This window comes from Galeopterus variegatus, unplaced genomic scaffold (genome assembly GCF_000696425.1).
Source record: "Galeopterus variegatus unplaced genomic scaffold, G_variegatus-3.0.2 Scaffold7441, whole genome shotgun sequence".
NCBI classification, from domain to species: domain Eukaryota; kingdom Metazoa; phylum Chordata; class Mammalia; order Dermoptera; family Cynocephalidae; genus Galeopterus; species Galeopterus variegatus.
This window is the reverse complement of record NW_007733552.1, coordinates 53,365-77,475: the sequence shown is the minus strand read 5'-3', so window position 1 is coordinate 77,475 and position 24,111 is coordinate 53,365. Positions and strand designations below refer to the sequence as shown.

Below are 24,111 nucleotides of genomic sequence, written 5' to 3'. Positions count from 1 at the left end.
TTAAGGACAACTTTTTATTGCTACCAGAGGCTTTTACCATCAGTACATGGTTCTGACTGCAATACCTTCTTCAGACTGCAAAGGGACCGCAGGATCCAGAAGTCATTAAGAGAAATATAGGTAGACTGGGGAAGCAGGGGGAATAACTTTATCAAAAAAATCCTAATAGCTTAACATAAAACTAGGGTACTAAATTCAGTTGTTATCACGTTACAGACTAAAATCACAGAGCTGCCCAAACATCTAGACAGTCTCTCCTACTGATTATAAATGAGTGAAAACTGATCACTTATAAAAATCTACTTGTAGTTGTTACATACATGTATCTTTGGTGAGCACCTGGATATATTAACTTTACCACAAATTCTTTTATACAAATGTCAAAAATGCTTTCAACAAATCTAAGACTGTCCTAATTACATGCCACTTTTAAGCTTTCACTTTAAGATAAAGAAAAATGAAAACAGTTTCTAAACTCTAGAAACTGAAATGAAACAAAATCAATGTGGTAATGTGATAAATTTTTTTTTTTTTTTTTTTACCACCACCTCTGATTAATATGGGACAATTCCAAAGTACCCTTTTCATACTAATTGGAATTTGAATCATGGATTAAACATGGCTGTCACACTAAAATAATTTGTTCATTAAATTGCTAAAAAATAGTTTTGGGGGGTTCCTATTCGGTAGAAATCAGAGTATAGATCAACATGCATAAAATTCATTATGTATTCAATGGAGAAGCAAGCAAAAGCAACAGGACAATTAAATCAAGATGCTGGGGAAAGGGACTGATAGCTATGAATTTTGGAACTTTTAAAAAAATGTTAAATGTGTAGTTTTGACATGGAGCAAGCTACATTACATTTTAGCAGAAAAAAGTGAAACCGACATACTACAAAGAAATTTTCTACTTTTTAAAAAAATTTGGGGTCTTCTGGACTTTTTATATATGTATTTTTTGGTGTTTAAGTGCTGATATAATGTTGAATTATAATTAGCCACACAAGTAAATGAGGATTTTTTTTTTTCTGGCTCACCTCAAATCAGCCTGATAAGATATATACCTTTCTACAGCCTTTCCTGGTTTTGCATGTTCTCATTCCCAGAATATTCTACCTTAGTTTGCACTTGAAGGTAATACTTGTTGAAACTACATGACAGAAACAGGCTGCAAAGGTGGGCAAGGGGAAGCATGTCCCTCTTGTCTTGACAAATCAGTGCCACACACAGAACCCACATTTTCTGAAGCAATATCTTCATTATAGAGCCGTTTGATTCCATCATAGAAATCATCCACCTCCATTTCCTCTACTTTGCGTTTAGCAGAGGTATGCTTGCACCCACTGACAGCTGGCAGATGATGTTCATAAAAGGCTGCTGTACCTCTGACTGGCACTTCTGGCTTGCTGTTGTCCTTGGAGAAATCTGGGCCTGGGACAGAGGAGGGATGTAATCTGAACACTCCTTTGTCACGGGTCACCAGGGTGTGCTTGAGGGGATGGTAGACATAAACGGAATTTAGAGGCAAGGAAGACTGCAGAGTAGAAAGGTGACGTGCCACAAGTTCCCGACAGTGGATCAACTGGGAGCTATCCATCTGGGCCAGGAAAAAAAAAACCCACAAAATTGATCATTAATTAATGCATGCTGCTCTGTCACCTTCACGGCCCCTTTTCCTTCCTGTGTCCTCTGTCCCCCTCAACCTTTTCTCCCCCAACATCTACCTCAAGCTCATCTATTCCTCCAACCTATCCATCATCCTCTTAGAAATTATGTCTAAATCTGGATTTCTCAGGGCCGGCCCGTGGCTCACTTGGGAGAGTATAGTGCTGATAACACCAAGGCCATGGGTTCGGATCCTATATAGGGATGGCTGGTTGGCTCACTGACTGAGTGTGGTGCTGACAACACCAAGGCAAGGGTTGAAAATCCCCTTATCGGTCATCTTTTATAGGATTTTTTAAAAATAAAATAAATAAATAAATAAATCTGGATTTCTAATGTAAATTTCTCTGGAAGTTGAATCCTGTATTTACAATTGTATACTGAACATTTACATGAGAGCAGAAACTATTCTCTTTATTAAGAATTTAAGAAAGAAGACAGAGGCAAGAAAGAATTTAAATTGAAAATAGAGAAACTTGTCTAAGAATTTAGAACAATTATGTATTTTGTTTTTAAAACAGTAAGTGAGAACTTTAGATAAGTTATGTTTTTGTAAAAAATAGACTTAACAATACTAGAAAGAAATGTTCGTGTTTAATGTTTTTGTTTAATTTGGGAGTTTTGCTAATTCCTTCTTATCCTTCAGTACAGTTCAGGTATCAATCCTTTCTGGAGTGACCCTCAACTCCCCCAGCTCTCTAACCCCCCCAAATTCCATGGTCATCTGTTTCTACATCAAGCTGTTGTCATACTTACCACACTATATTAATCTATTTAACCACTTAGCCTTTCCATTATAGACTACAAGATCCCAAAATGTAGGCATTTTTCATCAGTAAGTTTCCAGCATAATGACTGCACATGGAAAGCCTTCGAAATCTTACCTGTAGTAAACAGCCTCTGCCTTACTTTCCCTGTAATTACGGCACTGTCAAAGTAATATTCCTGTAGCAACAAATATTTCTCCCCTACTCAGTTTTCTTCAGCGGTACCCCAATTCCTGCCAGAAATAAGCTAAATTCCTTAGCTTGGTATTAATAAAGCTCTCCATAAACTTGCTCCAACCTTCTTTTCCAGCCTTATTTTCTAGCATACCCCCAATCTGTGTCCTAAATTCCTGCCAGCCAGGCCTGCTCTCTATTATGCACAAATCTCCCCCTTTCTTGCTTTATCTTTCTCATCCTATTTCTAACTATTGAAATTGCATTACCCATTTCTCCAGGACTGGCTAAATGCCATTACATCCAGGAAGCCTATCTCAACTATTTAACTATCAAGCATCACTTTTTTCTAGTTTTGTGTATTTTATAGGTATTTTGGACATTTCTTAACCAAGTCGTCTTCATCTATATATAACCTGCAGCCCACAGCATGACTGTTTGCAATACCACAGAGAAAATAAAGGAAAACACCACATTCTACAAGAATGCATTTGGTCACAAAATTATTTTTATCTCTAAATATATTCATTATTTGTTGTTCAGGAAAGTGTCAGTGGAAAGAAAGACAAAAGGCTGGTAGCTTGTTACCATATAGTACAAATGTTAAAATACCTGAAACTGTCAGAAATAGTATATGAAAATACCAGATTTTAATATTTGCCACTTTGTCCACTGATTCCCCCCCAAGTTTTAAAGGCACTAGGTAACACACTATGGGTAAGACACTATTAACTACTATTATAATTTTTTTCCTCCCTCAGAAGAAAAAAATGATATATAACAACGGTATTTTATTAATGGAAAAATTTGTATTATCTTTCAATTCTATTTTTCCATGATCTTTTTGATGTAACCTTGTACTTAAGATAGTCCCCCAACTATCAAGCTTACTACTGTAGTCTATAGGTCTTATTATATGCCCTGGGGATGCAGAACAAGCTGAACGATGCTAAGAACAGTGGAACAAAGCACAAAAGAAGGAATGGGGTTTCTGCCACTACTTCAAGAAGCCTACAAAAGAGAGGTAATAGAAATGAAAGACAGAAATTGGGAAATGAAAAGAAGGCTATAGTACAGAAATTATTTCTAAAAAGTAACTACCTAGTCTAATGAACTGTTCTTCAGCAACTGTATGATTCTTAGTGGCCTAGAAAAGTGAAAGTACCACAAATATTCTAATATCTTATTCACTGAGCATAATAAATACCATGGTAGAATCCTAAAAAAAAAAACATATTTAAGTAAAAGGAAGAAGACTACTTGTGTCACCATAATCTTTCTATGTGAAAAAAATTAAGTAAATAGGGAATTATATTTCAGAGGTGAAGACTGGCAGAAAATGATAGACTAGAAAGGACATTAGATTTATATGAACTCCTCTTCTACCCAAGTCCCAAGTAAGTCCTTTGTCCAAATAACACATCAAAATAAATTCCTTTTAATCTAGTACAATCTGAATTTGTTCTAAGAAAATGAAATAATTTGATCCTTGTTGAGATCCAGTGGAAGAAAACAAGCACATACTGGAGTTACCATATCTCTAGACACCAAACAAATCTTTTAATGGAGCTCTGTTAAAAGGATAAATGAACTCTTAATTACAGGGTGTGTCAAGAGAACACATATTGTTCTTTTTCATGACTATCTCCCCCCAAATTTAAATATGATGACCATTTCTAAGTATCCCTTGCTACAAAAACAAACAAAATTGTAACTGAGCTCTCCAAGGGGGTGGAGATGAGAAGAGAGAGCAGAATAGCATGACCTTAGTGACAGTCCAGATGGATCCAGGTTTGGTGGGCAAAATGAAGCACTGAAAATACATGCAAGAGTAGTCTGACCATAGGCACCTTCAAAAAGAACCAGGAGACCTTGGTGGGCAGGGTCTACTTCGTTAACTGCCTACTCTAGTTTTAATTTAAAACATCTACTTTGACTACTGCCCAGCTAGAAACTAGGGAGACCACTACACAATCTAGGCAGAGTTAACACCCTGAGATTATCAGGGTAGGCCACGTCAGTCAGAAAAAGGAGGATGTGAGCATAGCCACATAAGTAGGGCAAGGGTAGAAGAAGGGGTGGGAAGAAAAAGCTTTCGTCATCCCAGAATCGTGACCAACAGGTAGCACAAGAGCTCAAGGAGGTAGGAGGAGTAGGGGAGAGGCTAAGAGAGACAAGGGGAAGCTTACTTTTCAAACCAGGGAACACTCACCACACTTTGTCAAGTCCAGGTGTGTGGTGGCACAGGCAGTGTTCCTCACAACACAAAATGTCTGCAACAAACCCTCCTCAAACTAAGACACTGGGAATTATGTCAGAAGTAATTCTGGCATGATCTCAACTGATCTGATGCAAGAATTTCCTGTACTGAACCAGAAATCCAGGAGGAGTATCTGATATTAGTATGGCCTTGTCACAGGTCTAATTACAAAGATATTAGACCTGGTGTTCCTACCTGAACACAGGTGAACTTTGCAAAGACAGAACTGAGTCCTGAAGAACCAGGAGCCATCTATGTTTGAGCCACAAGGATTGGTCATCAGTTCAAGGTTGGTTTAAGAGTAGAAGAACTACTAGACCAAGTCCCAAAGTCTCTACCAAGTTTTGTGATCTTATTTGTTTTTGTTCACTATCTTCCCCTTTGTAACTTGGATACTACATGGGGCAGAGACCTTAAAAAAAAAAAAAAAAAAAAAAAATCACTGAATCCCCAGTGTGTAGATCACAGATTTCTCAATAAGTATTTGTAGAATGTAACTATTAATTATGTATATGAGAAAATGAACGGTGGTTTTCAAACTATGTCCAAACAGCTTATGGAAGGGAAAAGGCCATGTTGAGTAGGATGCTGCCCAGGATAGGTCTCCACCATAAACACATATTACAAAGTATAGCTCCACTTTTCTACTCTGTGTTTTGGGACTGTATGTGTACAAGATTTTGTTGGAGGAAGGAGGGCAGGGAAAGGGTTACACTTCTAAAAGAAACTAAAAAGCACTGGACTCGAATCTTTAAGGTTTGTGTAGCATAGAAAAAGCACCAGTTCTTTTAAGTTGTCTTCACTACTAAGTTCTACATGGCTCTGAGAATGCCCCAAGTTCCCTGAACTGGAGCTATAAAATAAAGGAGCTGAATGAAAGGATTTCTATGAAGACTCTGTCAATTCCCAAGTTTACAATATTTCTTCAGTTAGGAGGAAAACAAGTTTCAGTGAATGCTTTTTTCTTCTAGCACCAGAAAATTTATGAAAGAGAATCAGAAGATTCTCTGGTGTTCTTCAGTAGAGAACAAGCTCTCAAAGCTACATAATACACATGTTATTCACAACATTATTATTTATGCTTCAAAATCTGACTTTTCTTTGTGACACTAACACTTTATAAAGCAAATTGATTCTGTACTAACTTGGGAATAGGCACAGAGACCAAGTCACGAGGTATTTAGAGATATGTCATTTTTCCAATAAAAAAAAAATGTAGGAGGTTTTCTATTAATTCCTGTTGCTCCACTTCACAGTCTAATGTGAATGATTAATATTCAACTTTACTTTCTAACACTCCAGGTAGGCAGAGTAAATTTTCTGTGCCACACTGTTCATTATATGGTGGTTTATGATATTTCTAAAAATTATCGGGGCCGGCCCGTGGCTCACTCAGGAGAGTGCGGTGCTGATAACACCAAGGCCCCGGGTTCGGATCCCATATAGGGATGGCCGGTTCGCTCACTGGGTGAGCATGGTGCTGACAACACCAAGTCAAGGGTTAAGATCCCCTTACTGGTCATCTTTAAAAAAAAAAAAAAAAAATTCTCACCACCATAGCAACTACTAGGATTTATTTTCATTACAGCATTTATTTCAATGGGAGCAAACACTTCTCTAAATTATTTTAATCTAAGATAAGTTATTAAAAGAACATATCTCCCTTGTAAAGGAGAAGCAAGCAGCCTGCGTCACACTACATAAGTAGAGCTCAAGCTAACATACTGCTCTGATCATTATCCTTTTTAACAGATAAAAAGAAAAAAAGCCTGTAAATTTAAGGTGTATAATACTTGACTCTTGTCTACTCTTAAGAATGGTTACAATATTAGAAATGTCTCAGTTTTATAACCATCTGATAACTGTATGTATTCCAGTAAGAGGAAAAACTTAAAATGAACACTATTTAATTAGACTGACACCTACCTGTGCTTTCTGAAGCAGTTCAATTGTAAGAGGAAGCCAGTCAGGAATAAGTTTCTCCATTTCCAGACTAACCATGGCCAGAGCAAGCATGGATCCTTTGAACTGCAGAAGTTGGTTGCAGGCCATACAGTGAAGGAGTTGCTTGGTAAGGACTGCCAAATGTTGCGATGGGCTCAGTTTGGGCAAACTGAAAAGTAACTGGGGCCTTGTTGCCACTGCAATGGCATGGAACTGAAAATCACAAGAACATCATTTTAATTTTACTTAAATATCTAAAAAATTTTGTATAAAAGTTGACATAACCTACTTAGGGATTACTCAATTTCTAAGTTTGCTAATTTTAGCAATTTCTATTTTTTTGTTGGCTAACTTCAATATTTTTTCTTTCCTACAAACCAATACAAAATAATTATGTGGGCAGTCTATTTTTTCAAGTTACTGAAACAGGACTACATATTCAAATAAGAAACTAAAAGATTTCAGGGATATTTACAATGTGAAGAAAATCCAATGGTGTGGCTGTGTGAAGATCCCAATTCAACTTATCCAGAATAATTCTCTCCATTCTCAAAATTTCAGATGAGGAACATCCACAGAAACTGTCTCTTGCCAATACTTTCAGTACTGGAATTCTCTATCCGAGGAGAGGGCAGAAAAAAATTAAAATCATTTTCAACTTTTGTTTTGGCAAACAAAAAGCGAGTTTAATAAATGGACAGAAATTTTCAAAAAATAAACATAACTAATCTTAAAAGGATTTATTACCTCATCCTCCTCAACAGTCTTGGCGGCTAAGAAAAAACAGCTGATTGCAATACAACTCAGATATTTTGGGTGGGCCTAAAGTTTTGAAGAGGAAAAAAAGAAAAAGTAACTTTAGTGATTTTTTTCAAAAAGTTTATTAACTTTTTACGAATTTTTAAAAACTAGATATGCAGATAAATATACATACAATTCCATGGAATTCAGTAAATTTGATTCCCACCCACTGCTTTTTTAGATTGGGGCTAACTTTTAATATCACAACCCTAGCCATGTGATACTCTATGGAAATAGGAAGATCATTCCATTGCTTGAAGTTTGACCAAAGCCAGTAGGCCAAAGTTAATTTCTATCAAGCAGAGAAGAGCTTGATTTCAGAAGATAAGCTTTCATTAATAAATAATGTTCCCCAAATTTAAAAACATACTTTTATGTGTGTGTATACATATTTTTTCAGCTAGTTTTAGTCCCTTTATCTGTCTAAACAAAATATCAGTAAGATAACATACTAGGTGTTAGGGGAATTAAAGAGAAAGAGAAGAATATAAAAGTAAGACTATTAGTATTCAAATGCTTTAAAAAAGTATTGGAGTATAGGATGCCAGCAGATGTGCAGAAATTTTGTAATTATTAAGTGTCCACACACATCCTCACAAACCTATATTCAAGTTCCATGATAAGAATCAAAAAGTCTTGGGCCGGCCTGTGGCTCACTCGGGAGAGTGCGGTGCTGGATAACACCAAGGCCACGGGTTCGGATCCCATATAGGGATGGCCGGTTTGCTCACTAGGTGAGTGTGGTGCTGACAACACCAAGTCAAGGGTTAAGATCCCCTTACCGGTCATCTTTAAAAAAAAAAAGAATCAAAAAGTTTTAAATCCATACAAAATTAATTAGTGGAAAAACATTAACTTCTTGGGTTTGACACACATGGGAAGGCTTGAATTTGCCTGTTTTCCTGTCTATAATAAAGTAGGCCCACTTTCAGAGTGTTTGCCAATGCAGCACCAGAATCCGGTTTCAACAATTTAGTTCAATTATATTGAATGACACAGAGGGGTATGTCAGGTAACACACACACACACAAAATAAAACCTGTTCCAACATTTATCTTATACTTAAATATCACATTCCCATGAAATTGAGGATGCCTTCTAATGACCAGAATATGTCCTTGATTAATTAGCTTATCATTTATTAAACAATGCCTTAGTATAAGTGGCATACAGTTTAGGAATCTTCCAATCCTCTAACAACATGAGAAATAAAAGCTGGTTCAATACCATCAATATTTTAAAATAACTATTAATATTAATCAGAGCATTATGATTTAGAAGGCACTTCCATAAATAGTATCATGTCTGTTATGTCTTCACCTTACAGGTGTGAAAACAGTCTCAGCAGTTAAGGGACACCACAAAGGTGATCTAGGAAGTCAAGTCATATCTTGCTGCTATAACAGTTTTCCAAGCTCCCTAATTTCTCCACATATGCAATATATAAAACCCACATCTCTGAAGCAATCTCAGTTCATTACAAAGAAAACAGCCTAACAGTTAACAACTTTGGGTAAGCAATACAACCCATATAATCAAAGGCACCAACAATGAATTTAGTGGTAAAAAGAATCCCAACACCAAATGCGTGATTAAAAAAACAAACAAAAAAACCCAGTAGTTCTCAATTCTGGTTGTAATTTTAGAATCATCCATACAGTTGTTTTTGCTTCTTTAAATACAAACAATCAGATCTCACCTACTAAAAATTCAGATTCAGTAGGTCTGAAATAGGGCTCAGGTTCCATACTTCTAAAAGAGCTTCACAGTGATTTCTTCTGCACAGCTAGGATTGAAGCTCCATTCATTGTTGTAACCCTTTTATGGTTTGCTTTAAGAGCCTTTATTTAAACTACAAATACATTTTAGATTAATTGTTTCAATAAAGATTAACTATCCCTAAGTTAGGGTATCTGACGTTAGTAAACATGACAGGACCCAATAAATAAGAAATATTAAAAAATGGGATTATATTTGGCAAAATTCTCTAATTCTTTCCAGAAATTTCCCAAATTTGTTAAAAATGTTTAATAAACATGGTAAGAATCTCTTTTTATAAGAGAAGCTACTATAACAAGTACATTAAAAATTTTTGAAGAATATACAACCCAAGGAAGGACAATAAACTTAAACTCATTTTCCTATGAAATTATCTGTGATAATTATCTGTGATTAGTTGTGGAGGAGGGAGAGGGAAGAAGGTGGGGAACTTGTTGCTGAGATAAAAGTAGGCATTTTAAATTACCAGAGCTCAGGGAATAAGCATCATTAAAATTAAGAGTTCTTTAAGCCTCTTAAGAATACAAGTTTGAAACAAAAAGGTAACTGAGTGGCTATCCAAATTCTTACACTCCATAATTCTTTGTCTTCTATTTTTTATACCTAATAACAAAGCATTTAATTCACAGTTCCCCTGTTTACATATTCACAGGCATACAAATGACTACAGTTGAACTGCTTTTCTACTCTTTCATGCCTTGCCATACAAGTGCTGACTTTTTGCTTTAAATCTGTTGAGGGCCTACTATGACCAATCTAACATAACCAATGATACATTATACCAATAGGGACAATATAAAACTTATTAATATATTTGTATGCTGCCATTCAACAAAAATATACCAAAGCTGTTTTATGACATCTTGTTATATTCCAAAGTTATGTTCCTAGAAGGTTTTTATTGTTCAGAAAATCACATAGTATGGATACTCAATAAATAAGCAGCAACAGAGAAAAATGTGCTTATACTTTTCTAGTCTGATTCATTGTCCACCTCTATTATACCAATGTTAAAAGATGGCTAAAGATTCTGCCAATGCTATGTGATCCATACTAAGATCAAGAGATAAAAAATTTCATTAAGCTAAGTATAAGTTATGAATACTTATAGCAAAAAGAAAGAAAATCACAGAATACAATTAGAAACACTTCCAAAAATTTAAAACAACAGCAAAAGACACCATGTCTTCTTATGTGTATATACATCATTCTCCAGGAAAGTCCTCCACTTCTTTCTATTTTATAGAATGTTCACTAATAACCTCTGGTTTAGCATGTAAACCCTTGAGATGTTATGTGCAAATTTATCTTAAAATATTTACCTTTACAGTAGCTAAAAACCTGTCCAAAAGACTACTAGCCAGAGCAAATGTTTCTGGATAAAGGTTGAACTGGTACTTGAGTTTGGCCAGCCACTGGATTACTTCATCTCTCTGGGATGGAGAAACATTCTATAAGAGAACGATTAAAAAATAAATTAAAAGACAAGGCTTCAAGTTATCATCAAGAATATGTTTTAGAATTCTCCCTCATGAAAGGTTAGCAATACTACAAAAAATATGTTTATATGTTAAAAAATGTTTTTAAGGTGATTCAAAATCTATCAAACTTGTGATAGATGAAGATAAAACTATGTACTGGTTATCACAATTAATATCAATATCTAATATTCTCTTACTCTTTATTAAAATCTTTACTATATCGTCTCACCAAATATCTACAGTTTAATTAATTAGAATTCTCCCTCATGAAAGGTTAGCAATACTACAAAAAATATGTTTATATGTTAAAAAATGTTTTTAAGGTTATTCAAAATCTATCAAACTTGTGATAGATGAAGATAAAACTATGTACTGGTTATCGCAATTAATATCAATATCTAATATTCTCTTACTCTTTATTAAAATCTTTACTATATCGTCTCACCAAATATCTACAGTTTAATTAAGTTGAAGTGTTCAGGGAATATAACATTTTAAAGTTTAAGTAACTCTATTATGATCTGATAGTAATTTTGGAATTAAGTTTTCCCAATTTTTGAGAATAAGAAAATATAGTGAATTTCTTTCAAAGGCAGCAAATAGCCATTAACTTATCTTAGGAAATATAAACAGACTATGATTATAGAGTAACAACCCATTTAAAAAAAAAAAACTAAACAGTGGGCTGGCCCGGTGGCGCACTTGGTAGACTGCGGCACTTGGGAGCACGGCGGCGCTCCCACCAAGGGTTCGGATCACATATAGAGACCGGTCCGCTCACTGGTTGAGTGCGGTGCGGGTGTGACATAATCTTAGGAAATATAAACAGACTATGATTATAGAGTAACAACCCATTTAAAAAAAAAAAAACTAAACAGTGGGCTGGCCCGGTGGCGCACTCGGTAGACTGCGGCACTTGGGAGCACGGCGGCGCTCCCGCCAAGGGTTCGGATCACATATAGAGACCAGTCCGCTCACTGGTTGAGTGCGGTGCGGGTGTGACACCGAGGGTTGTCACTTCCCAAGCGGCGCACTATCCAGTGCGCCACCGGGCCGGCCCATCAAAACAGAAATTTTATTTGGAATTTCTTCTTTCCTGCCTCTTGGCTTACTCTAGTGTTGTGGGGAACACATAACTTCCCACAACAGGTCCCTGAGAACCAAGTGAAGGCAGTCAAAAAACTTCTAGATGGAGAGAATTAACCATTCAAGAGAAATTAAATTCCTACCAAGATAAGCTTTTATCTAAAATACCAAAACAAATAAGGAAAAGTAAAGTTAAGTAACCCAGACAAATAAATCAACAATGAAGAAATAAATTCACACATGGAGAGGGAGGCGATGATATGTGATGAAACTGGGGAGGGCTTTTAGGGAGATAAAAGGAACAATAATACAGACTAGCAATGAGGAACAAGAAAACCACCTAACTCCACCTTTAGGTCACAGACACAATGGGGGTTATGAGAGAGAAAACAACTTTGAATGACAGATTATATTAAAAAATGTCATTATTTGGTGTTTGACATTAAATAACACAAACATATATAAGAAATATCACAAAACATGATATATAACAGAAAGGAACAGTTATATGGAGATTACCGTATCATAGTTTTATGAAAACTAAATGATATAACTTATGTAAAGAACATGTACAGAATGCAAAAGGCACTCAAATATATGTTTTCTCCTTTCTTACCTCTAAACTACCTGATTCTCTAATGATATCAGAAAAAACAAATTTATAAAATGTTATAATATATAATTCTTTTAAACATACAATTTAAATATTATTCAATTACATTATACATTTAAACATTATACAATTAGTCATGAAAAACATCATGATGGTATCTTTGAACTTTAATATACCTTATACTAAAATTTAAGAACAGGGCCAAGAAATCCCTATTTGGCCTAGTGTTATCATCATTAGCTAAAACTAGCAGTAACAAAAAAACCCAAAAGTTAATAGTTTGAGAAGACTCATTCTTACTAAGTAATACTGACTCTAAGATCACTTTTCCAAATCAATTCAAAAGTGTACTAAACAGTAATATTACCAGGACAGCATTTACAAAAAGTAATTTCTGTGCTTAATTTTATTCCCATCTATCCAAAATAAAGAACAAATAAAATAATGAAAGCCCCAGGTATATATCTTTGTGCCTTCCTCTGAATTTTGCTGTGAACCTGAAATTACTCTTAAAAAAATAAAGTCTTAAAAAAAAAATTAGAAAAGGAAGTAGAAAAGCCAGTCTCTGAGAGTAGAAGGAAATAAAGGAATTAGAACTAGAATAGAGAAGTGTCCCTGGTGGTTACTCTGGCAAGTGGTTCAAGCCCCTATTACTATTTACACCTACCCCCACCAAACGAAGCACACACAAATTTTACAAGTATTAAGTATAGCTTCTACTTGGCATTACTAAAGACAAATCCTTAGGAAGGGGGGTCCTTCTTAAAAGTTCTCACACAGTTCTGTTCTCTGGTATTACCTCACCAATATTAAATCACCTATAGAAATAGACCTGATTTAAGTGGTAATATAGCAATCTACTGCAATCTTGGTAGAATATCACCTTCAAAGACCATATTGTAAATGCATATCATTATTGTTTACATACTGACTCAAAGAGATAGCAGAAAGAAGAAAGGAATGGTTCTAAAAGCAGCTGTAAAAAAGCTTTGAGGAGCACTAGAGCGTCAAAACATAAAGGAAGGAATTTTCTTTTTCCCCACTCTTGTATTCCCAGTGCCTAGAATAGTGCCTGGAATATAGGAGATACTCAATAATCACTTGCTGAATGATTGAATCCTCAAGTAATCTAAAAAAATCACACGTGCACACAAAAATAAAAAACTAAAAACAAAGAATGAGAAAGGTTCAAATTATAACTCAATTATTCATAAGCTAAAGTCTTAAGCAAATTGGGACTACTGCCTATTTTGAAGGATTAAATGAGATATTAAATAAGATAGCACACATAAATGCTCCTAGCACAGAAAGTACTCATTCAGGTTAACTAATCTTCAATTTGAAAAATGACAAATAAGTAACAGTAAATGCAGAACATATTTTATCAGCTTGTGGGAAAGAATGATAAGAAGTAGGGTGGAATTAGAAAAAGCATACAGGGGCCAACCCCGTGGCTCATGCGGGAGAGTGCGGCATGGGTTTGGATCTTATATAGGACTGGCCGGTGCGCTCACTGGCTGAGCGCGGTACGGGCGACACCAAGCCAAGGGTTACGATCCCCTTACCGGTCACAAAAAAGGAAAAAAAAAGAAAAAGAAAAAGCATACAGATTTCAACAGCCTATGAGCACAAAATAACATTCATTCACCCACGCATATAAAAAATTTCTTGGCCACTATTCTATACATTATGCACCAGTTAGGTACTAGGGATAAAAAGATACGTAAGACATCTTACACAGTAAACTTTTGGCATGGATAAACTTTATAGTTATTTGTTAAAAACAACGATATAATGATATGACAGAAGTATAAAAATTTCTAAAAGAAAAGGCATACCCAGGCACAGAAATACCACATGTTCTCACTCACATGTGGGAGCTAAAAAATAAAATAATAATTTGAACTTTTGGAAGTACAGAGTAGAGCTCTGGTTACTAGAGATGGAAAAGGAGTGGGAGGATATGAAGAGGTTGGTTAATGGACACAAAATTACAGCTAGATAGGAAAAATAAGTCCTATTGGTGTACACTAGTGATAGGCATCTATAATTAATAATTTACTGTATGTTATCAAATGGCTAAAACAGAGGAGCTTAAATGTTCTCATCACAAAAAATGATAAATTTTTACAATGATGCATTTGCTAAATACACTGATTTGATCACTATACATTGTACACATGTACTGAAATATAATTCTGTACCCCATAAATATGTACAATCAATACCTATCAATTAAAAAAAATTTTTAATAAATAAATAAAAGGCATTTAGCCAATAGTAATTGATGGGTCAGCGGGCTATCTCTCAAGAAGTTTCCAACATTGGCATTATTTTAGTGTACTGAAATATAATTCTGTACCCCATAAATATGTACAATCAATACCTATCAATTAAAAAAATTTTTTAATAAATAAATAAAAGGCATTTAGCCAATAGTAATTGATGGGTCAGCAGGCTATCTCTCAAGAAGTTTCCAACATTGGCATTATTTTAGCGTCAGCGGGCTATCTCTCAAGAAGTTTCCAACATTGGCATTATTTTAGCAGTTCAGCTTGAACTCCTTATAATTATTGATGAAAGAATGATTTTTTTGTTCACTAAAGAGAATGGTATGAAGATGTTCAGCCTCTATGACTAACTATAAATCTAAAAATAAAGGCCTACTACTGTTAGTATTAGACTATGAGGAAAGAGAACAGACAAAACTATCTCTCTAAAGCTGTAACTCAGATAACAAAAAAACAAAAACAAACAAAAAACCCCCAAGAGGTTTCTCAAATAAAGAATAGAGCATATCCTTTAATGTGCACACTCCTCCAATGTACTGTCAAGATACTATTATGTATGGTAGTGGTAGACTTATTTCTAAAAAATCCTCATCTATCTAGAGTAAAGAGGGAAATCATTACCCGATTTGTAGGCATTTTCGGCACATTCACCTTCCACATCTGGGCTTCCCTAGAGATTGCCTTTTCCAACAGAAAAGACAATCTCTGGTTTTCCAAAGGTCCTGGAAACTTCATGATATCCTTTGGATCTGCCTGCTACCCAGTTTGACGTAGCTACCTATAAAATAAAATATAAACAATGTTCTTTATTTAATTATAGAATAAGTGTAGCATTATATATATATATAAAATATGTTGGTACTTATTAACCAATTCATAAAACAAAATAATTATGTTATAAGGCCATATAGAATTTTACAGCTCTTTAAAACATCATAGATTAAAATGGCACAATAATAATCAGTTATCTAAAACATTCTCACTTTAAATCTGAAATTCAGGTATAAAGAACAAAAACAAAACCATATAATTAATGGAATCTTTTGGACTCTGATCAAAATATGTTATTACTGTGTCAAACTGTTAAAAATTTTTAAGTCACTGGCTTTTTTATACTAGGAATTCTTAGAAGCAGTTGTCCCAAACATTCCTCTTAAAAAACTAATCAATCACAGGCTGGCCTATTAGCTCAGTTGGTTAGAGTGCAGCCTTATAACACCAAGGTAACAGGTTCAGGTCCCCATACCGGCCAGCTGCCAAAACAACAAAACTACTCAATCAAATAAGGGCCACTAAGTTTTTTCCTTCATTAAAAATTTACATCAATCACATTAAATCCTACCCATTCTGACTTTTTCAGTACATACATATACGAAGTTATACGATAGCAGTGCGCCACCGGGCCGGCCCAGAAAAGGAACATTTCTATCAGTGCAGAAAGTTCTATTGGACAGTACAGATCTAGAAAGCGCTCTAAAATGAGCAACAAGGGCAACTGAGAGTTCAAGAGAGACTGAGATAGGTTTTTAAAAAAGAAAACTACAGATTTGAGAGGTTTGACTATGGAGAGAAAATTGGACTGAAAACTGCTAAAGAATGTGAAAAGACAGATTTGTTGAAAACTAAGCAACTAAAAAGGTAATTAACTTCAGAAAATAGGTTACACAAGAAAGTAAATATAATAATTAATATTCCACAATACTGACATAGCAATAATAATAAAAGTACTGAACAGATTTCAACTAACACTGTAGTAAAACTACGTTGGAAGGGTGAGGGGATATAAGTATGGGTGTTGGGAGAGGGTAGAATGAGAGCCACATCTTTACATTTCATAGCATAAAATCAATAAATATCTAAAACTGAAATATTAAAAAAAGCAGTAGGGCAAGTTATTTGAAAATGTGATCTCAAATAACAGGAGAGACAGATAAGTGTTGAGAGCAGTTAATCTCTGGGGAGAAAAGAGTGAGAAGGGACTGCAGCAGGAGAATGCTGTCATTATAAACCTCATATAACTATTTGACTTTTTCTTTTTTTAAATTTTTACTGAATCATGATTATACATATTTCGGGGGTTGAATGTTGACATGTTGATCAAATCAATATTACTAGTATTTATATTGTTACAAATTGTACTTATTCTTTATGCTCCTTGTCTAATCTCTCCCCCCTCCCCCTCTCCAATTACCCTAGATTTCTTCTCTCCTTCTGAAAGAGTAATAGTTACTCTGTTGATTTGTTGCCTAGATGATCTGTCTAATGCTGAGAGGTGCGTTCAGGTCCCCCAATATTATCATAGAGCAGCGGCTTCTTCTGTCACTCTGATACGGGCTTTGTGGAGAGAGACATCCTCTTCTTTTCTTTAGTCTCTGCTGTTGACTCTCCTTGTGTCAATGCACTCCAGTGGCTGGCAGACCATCTGCGTGGTGGTTGTGGCATCTAGCTGCTTTCACGGCAGCCAAGGTTATTGTGGTGGCTGTGGTGGGCCACCCACATGAAGGTGATGTTTTTGGCATATTCCTTGGTGCTGGTGGTGTGCCTGGTGTCGGAGGAGGAGTCCAGTCCCCAGCTCCATACCTCAGGTCCCCAGGTGGGCCCTGAAGTGCTGGCGGTGTGCCTGGGCTGGAACTAATTTTTTGTCCTTTGCTTACTTCTAAAATGGGGGAGCTTCCTGTGAGGACCAGTACCTGAGCTGTGTGGTTTAGCTAAATTGCTGCTTTGCTGCTGATTCCCTAGGGAAGGCTTTTTGTGCAGCTCAGGTTTTAATGGTTGACTTTACAGGTACTTCTGGCTCTCCAGAGATCCGGTGCACCTGGGTTGTGTACAAACTCTGATCTGGGTCTGAGTCTTTTCATCAAACTGCACCCCATGCAATTCTATATTCCTGACCAGTCACCTCTGGGTGGTCCTTCACGGATTGGAGTACCAGTCAGCTGTCCTTGCTGTGCCCCAGTGTTCCCCCAGTGGGCCCGTCTCTCTCACCACACATGCTGCAAACACTTCCCATGGGATGGGCTGTGCACCAGTCCCTTACGATGACTCACCGGCCTTTGAGTGGCTCCTTTTTTTCAGTTGTGGCTCCTCGCTCCTATGTGGGTCCATGGGAATGCTATTAGTGGTCTTGCTGGCCTGAAGGCCATCAAGGCCCTCTTTTCCCCTGCTGCCTCCAAGCAACTTCATCCAAAGAGCACAGCTGCCGCTTTTGCCGGCTCCTGCTCCATGCACTTAGCAGCTCGAGACTTAAAGCAGCCACGGTACAAAATGGTCGGAGAGGTTTTTTCTTCCTCTCATCATGGCTTCTCCTGCCTTCATGCACTCTGTAGGTCTCTCTTCCTCTTCCCCTGAGCTCTAGCGGCCCCAGCTTGGCTGTTGTTGGTTTTTTACAGTGTGTAAATTGGTTGATTTGTGGGAGAGAGTGACGCTGGGGGCTGTCTGTTCTGCCATCTTGACTGGAAGCCAATATTTGACCTTTTCAATTATGTACCTGTATTATGTGCTTCAGACTCATGGGACTTAAGAATTTTTTTAAATGTCTAGAATTATTTTTTTAAATGTCTAGAATTAACGCGTAAAAAGTTCCAATTTTTTGATAAAAATTTGAAAATTAAAAACACAAAAAATAACAAACCTTTAATTTTCACATTCTATCTCAACTCCAGCTACTATCCTTCTTTCCTATTAATCACTTCACATACTCTACCTACTTGCTACTCAACTTAATACAGACTACCTACAGTTAACTGGATTATTTCTTTCTTTTTTTTTTTTTTTGTCCTTTTTTGAGACTGGCCGCACCGCGCTCAGCCAGTGAGCATACCAGCCATCCCTATATAGGATCCGAACCCGCAGCGGGAGCGCTGCTGCGCTCCCAGCGCCGCACTCTCCCAAGTGTGCCACGGGCTCGGCCCTCTTTTTGCTTCTTTAAACTCTTGAGTTTTTGTAAATTTTCTATAACATGAAGTATTTTCATACTAAGAAGAAAAACAGTAAATAACTTAGGGAAAAGAAATAATACCTATCCTAAAATGCCCATTTCAGAGGTACCTTCCATGAACTCTTGATTCTCTAATCAGATGCAATTTCTTTCTTCTGAAAGTGGCTTTCCACTATCTCTCCAACTAAATTATAAATTCCTTTGAGGTCACATCTACCAATATCATGTTTTTATCACTCACTGTGCCCACAGCAAAGAACTCTGATGAAAGAGAGACTAACCAGTGGTTCCAGTTTCAACCACTGGGGCCAAATTAGAAAACATATAGCCCAAAACAAAACAAACAAACCCAAGACTAATCTCTCTTGAAAGAACCAATCCTTCAAATGTTTGAAGTCTGCTATCACGCTCGCTGATCTTTTTCATAGCTGAAAAACTGTTCAATGGTTTCCTCACATGACACTTTGGTTCTTCTAAATTAGAATGAGTTTTGCTATAAATTCAGTCTAAAATCATCAGCCATTTTTTTGAAGGTCACACATTATCAATTCAGATAAAATTTTTACGGTCAACTAAAACTCTTAAGACTTTCTCAGGTACATTGTTAGGCCAACTCCACTTCCACTTGCCACACCCATTGTGTGTGGGGTTTTGGTGCTTTGGGGTTGAGAGAACCTTAAATGTATTCTTTCTTAAAAAAAAAAAAAGTCACCTTGTTAGATTCCATCCACTGCTGTATTCTGCTGAGATGTTCTCAGATTCCAATTTTGTTGCCTTACTACTTTTCTCAGGTTTTGCCACAATTTGATGAGCAGGCTAACTATAATTTCATCTAAAGCAAACATAAATAGAAATAAAGTATAAGCTAGATGACCATCTGTCAAAAGATATTTAGAAGAAATACCTATATTGGATAAACGTTAGAGTTCATAAGTTCTAAGGTTTTTTCCAAATCTAATTTTAGTCTGTAATTAATGAACTCTTGTCAAAAGCCTCAAACTTAAATAATTCTTTCATGCCATTAGCTACATTCAACAGAGTGGCTAACCAGGATCCACTAGCCTTCTCAACAACCCCAATGACTAGCTGCCACTTGTGATGACTTTTCCCTTACAAGGCTTCCTTTGAAGATTATTTTTAGAAGGTACAAATAGGAACAGAGAAGGACATATAAGATAGAATCATGTAAAGAGGAATAAGATAGGGTTCAAGGGATTCTTGTTCTGCAATCTCCTATAATTATGGCCCTTAGTAAGACTTTCAAATATTTAGATGGTTTAACAATTTTAAACAAACAAACAAAAACCCCAAAGAAATCTGCTCAAAGAAGAAATCACAAGGGAAATTAGAAAATACTTTGAGGTGAGTAAAAATGAAGACATACCAAAACTTACAGAATGCAACTAAAGCAGTGCTTAGAGATAAATTAATACCTAAAAACGCCTATATTAGAAAAGATCTCAAATCAATAGCCTAGTCTTCCACTTTAAAACAATGGAAAAAGAGCAAACTATACCTAAAGCAAGCCAGAAGCAAAAAATAATATATATTAGAGTGGTAATTAATGAAGTAGAGAACACAAAAATAGAGAAAAGTCAATGAAACCAAAAGCGGTTCTTTAAAAAACTGTCAGCTAGGCTAACCAAAAAAAAAAAAAAAAAAAAAACACAGAGAAGATAAATTACCAAAATCAGGAATAAAAAGGGGACATTACTACCTACCACACAGAAATAAAAAGAACCGTAATGGAATTTTATGAACAACTGTATGCAAATTGGACAATTTAGATGAAATGGACAAATTCCTAGAAACACAAACTACCAAAACTTACTTAAGAAATAGAAAAGCTGAATACCCATATAAAAAGTAAAGAGATTTAGTTAGTATTAAGAAAAATCATGGCACATGGCTCCACTGGTTAGGTCTACTAAACATTTACAGAAAAATACCAATTCTTCACGAACTCTTCCAAGAGAAAATCTTCCCAACTCATTCTATGATGCCAGTTATTACCCTGCTATCAAAATCAGACAGACATCACTAGAAAACTACAGACTAGTATCTCTTCTGAATATAGATGCAAAATACCTCAACACAATACTAGCAAACTAAATCCAGCAAAATTTTTTAAAAAAGGATTATTCACCATAACCAAGTGGGATTTGTCCCAGGAATGCAAGGTTGGTTTAACATTCTGGAATCAATTAATGTACCACATCAAAAGAAAAAAACACAGGAATCAATGTCTGCTCATACTACGGAAGTGTAACAGGCTTTATTTTTAAATAATTTCAAATTTCAATCCTTTACCCAGGTTCACCTATGTTAACATTTTACCCATTTGTTTTAATCTTTTCTTCTCTGTGTGTAAGTTGCATATATTATGATCCTTTACTCTTAAATTTTTTCAATGTATATTTCCTAATAGGGATATTCTCTTACAGAATCACAATAAAGTTCTTAATTTTGGTAAATTTAGCATTGATACATTTTTATGTAATCTACTGTCCATATTCCAATTATGTCATCTGACCCAATAATGACCTTTACAGGATCCAATAGAGGTTTAGGTATTGCACTTTCATTTTTCTGTAGCCTCATTTAATCTGGAACACCCAGGTACCCTCCATCCTGTTTGCCTTTTACTTGCATTATTTATGTCTAATTTTTTAAAGTTTAAGGAAATTTGAACTGGTTTTATTTTCCTTCATTACATACAAACTTAAAATACAATTTTACTATTTTAAATAACAGAACCTTACAGTTATATCTTGTTATTGTATGCCTGTTGTTGGTCACATCCAGTTTTGAATGCTTTTTAAAAGTGTCTCTAGGAACTAAAAAACAAAAAGACTATATTTTGGTTGGCATATTCCACACACATTTAACCTTATGATATTTTCCCATTTCTCTACCCATTCTCTCAATTGCTTATTCTACTCCTTTTTTCATGCTTATCAAATAGCTTAATGTCAATAGTTTGTGAAATGCTTATTGCACAGCATATATTACAAATACATACAGGGCCTCCTACTCTTCTGAGGAAAAGTGCTGCTGCTGGGTATATAATATAAACAACTTCATTAATATGTAATTATTGCGCTTATTACCAACATAATGCCAACTCTATTAATAATTCCTGTACTGGTGCTGACTTCTGGATCTTAGTTCTTCTGAAAGGAGAAATTTATTAACGTGATCATACAAGAACCTCATCTACTGCTCTCTCCTTGACTTTATGCGCAAGCAATAACAAACTACAGGTACTTTTAATTTCAGAACAGTGTGCTCTTTCACACTGTTCTTTCAACTTGAAATGTGCTTCTCTAGTTCACTCTTTCCTAATGTTGCTATCAGTCTGTGACTAGTACTCTCTGGAATTGTGTAGTTGTGCCCTAAGTTCCTCCATCTGTACTTGAACATAATTCTACTTTTGCACTTAATTGCTCCATGATGATTATTTGTAGACCTGCCTCTCCTATTAGTCAGGGTTCCCTGATGGCAAACAATCTCCAGAGTTTAGCATTATGCCTAATAAATAATGAAAACTTACACTCGATAAGTGCTTAACAAGTAAAAGCATTGACCGCTTACTACTTGGCTAGCTAATGTTCAAAGTGCTATGCCATATTACCTCATGTAATTCTCACACCTTATGAAGGTGGTATTAAGCACATTTTAAACATGAAACATGCACAGAAAAGTGAATACTCTTCATTTGTAAAGTATTACACAATGAGAATAAAACATGAATGTGTCAGCTTCCAATCTTGACACATTCTAGAATTCCATTCTAATCTACTAGGATGTCACACTACCACAGAAACTCATTATCTATAACTGAAGATCATACTTACTGTACCTTCCCAACACATGCTGATTGTCTCTACTAGCCTGCCCTTTATCAGTATTAAGAAACTTCTCCTACTCTAGGAGCTCAGAATGTCTCATCCCTCTGGTCCCAGATCAGCCAATCTAAATCCTGTCCATTCTTTATCTATTTGCCCATTCCTTTCTACTTCTTTTGCCATAAATGACCTGGGAAAGCTAGAAACAGTTAACACTACTGTTAATTTTTTCAATAAATTCATTTTCAGGACAGAGATCATATAGCATAGAAGAGTAAGACTGGAATTCTGGCCACGGGTTCTAGCTGTGTTATCTAATGGGAAAGCTAATCTTGTGGCGTCTGTTTTCCTCATCTGTAAAATGAGGTTCCTGCTACCTGCCTCAACCAGTCCTTGTGAGGACTGAATGAGTTGCAAACCATTTAGAACTGTACCTGGCAGGTAATAAGCCTCATCGAGTGTTGTTCTTGTTAATATCACTAAAGTCATATTCTGGCTGTTCAAACGTTGAGTGGCTTTCCTCCGACAGAATAAAATCTAAATATTTTAGCTTGACATTCAAAGACTTTTAGTCTGAATCCATCCTACCTCCTTGGAGATACCTTCTACTATGTGCTACCCGATTCTCAACTCCTGCCAAAATGATCTGCAACGGAACCCCTAGCTCCTCCTTTCAAACTCCTGGTATCTTTATCTGCCTTTCAGGGTGCAACTCAAATCTCACCTCCTCTAGTTTCCTCCACCCACCGACGACTGGGTAACGTTCCCCTCCTGCGAATTTCCGTCGCACAGGCGGTTCACCCCAATCGTTTGACATTCACTCTGCTTTACAATGTAAGTTATCTTCCCGTAGTCACTGTAGGATCGTTCGAGCTTGAGGGTGGGGATGTGTCCCCTTCTTTGTGTATTAACACGAGCTCACTGAGCCTAGAACACGCACTACAGAGAAGATAATTTGCTGTTGCTACAAAAAAGTTACTGGCTGACATAAAAATTGGACTGAAATGGAAACAGCAGAGCCAGTTTTCAAACTGGGCAGGTACCGAGTTGTTTCTGGCGGAGAGGGCGAGGGGGGCGTCCCTTAGGTTTCCTCGGGAGGGGGACGCCAGGGGGCGGTTCTCTGGGGAAGAGCCCGCGACACGGGCGCTTCCATTTGGGCGGCGCGGGGGGAGCGGCGGGGCGGCGCGCGCGGGCGCCGGTCTCGGAGACGCGTCGAGCCCCCCGCCCCCGCCCCTCACCTTCTCCTCCTCTTCCTCCTCCTCCTCCTCCCCGGCAGAGCTGTAGGCCTCACAGTGGTGGCGCGGGGTCATCCGGAGGCCCGTTACCACCTCATTTTCCTCAGCGCGCGGCGGCAGGGCGCGCGGGACGAAGAAGGGGCCGACAGAAGAAGGCGAAGAGGTGGAACCGGGCCGGGGAGGTGCGCGGGCGCTCGAGCGGGACGCACGGCCGCGGCCAAGGCGTC

General features: G+C 36.7%; 1 protein-coding gene across 1 annotated transcript; it reads right to left on the bottom strand.

Annotated features, from left to right (window-relative positions):
- On the bottom strand, positions 1–24,111 carry CCNI (cyclin I). Its single transcript, XM_008591961.1, has 7 exons — positions 23,888–24,111; positions 15,486–15,642; positions 10,716–10,844; positions 7,561–7,635; positions 7,289–7,429; positions 6,796–7,026; positions 1–1,600 (listed from the first exon to the last, which is right to left on the bottom strand). The coding sequence occupies exons 2-7, from the start codon at positions 15,597–15,599 to the stop codon at positions 1,154–1,156; spliced, it is 1,137 nt and encodes a 378-aa protein (XP_008590183.1). The 5' UTR covers positions 15,600–15,642; positions 23,888–24,111; the 3' UTR covers positions 1–1,153.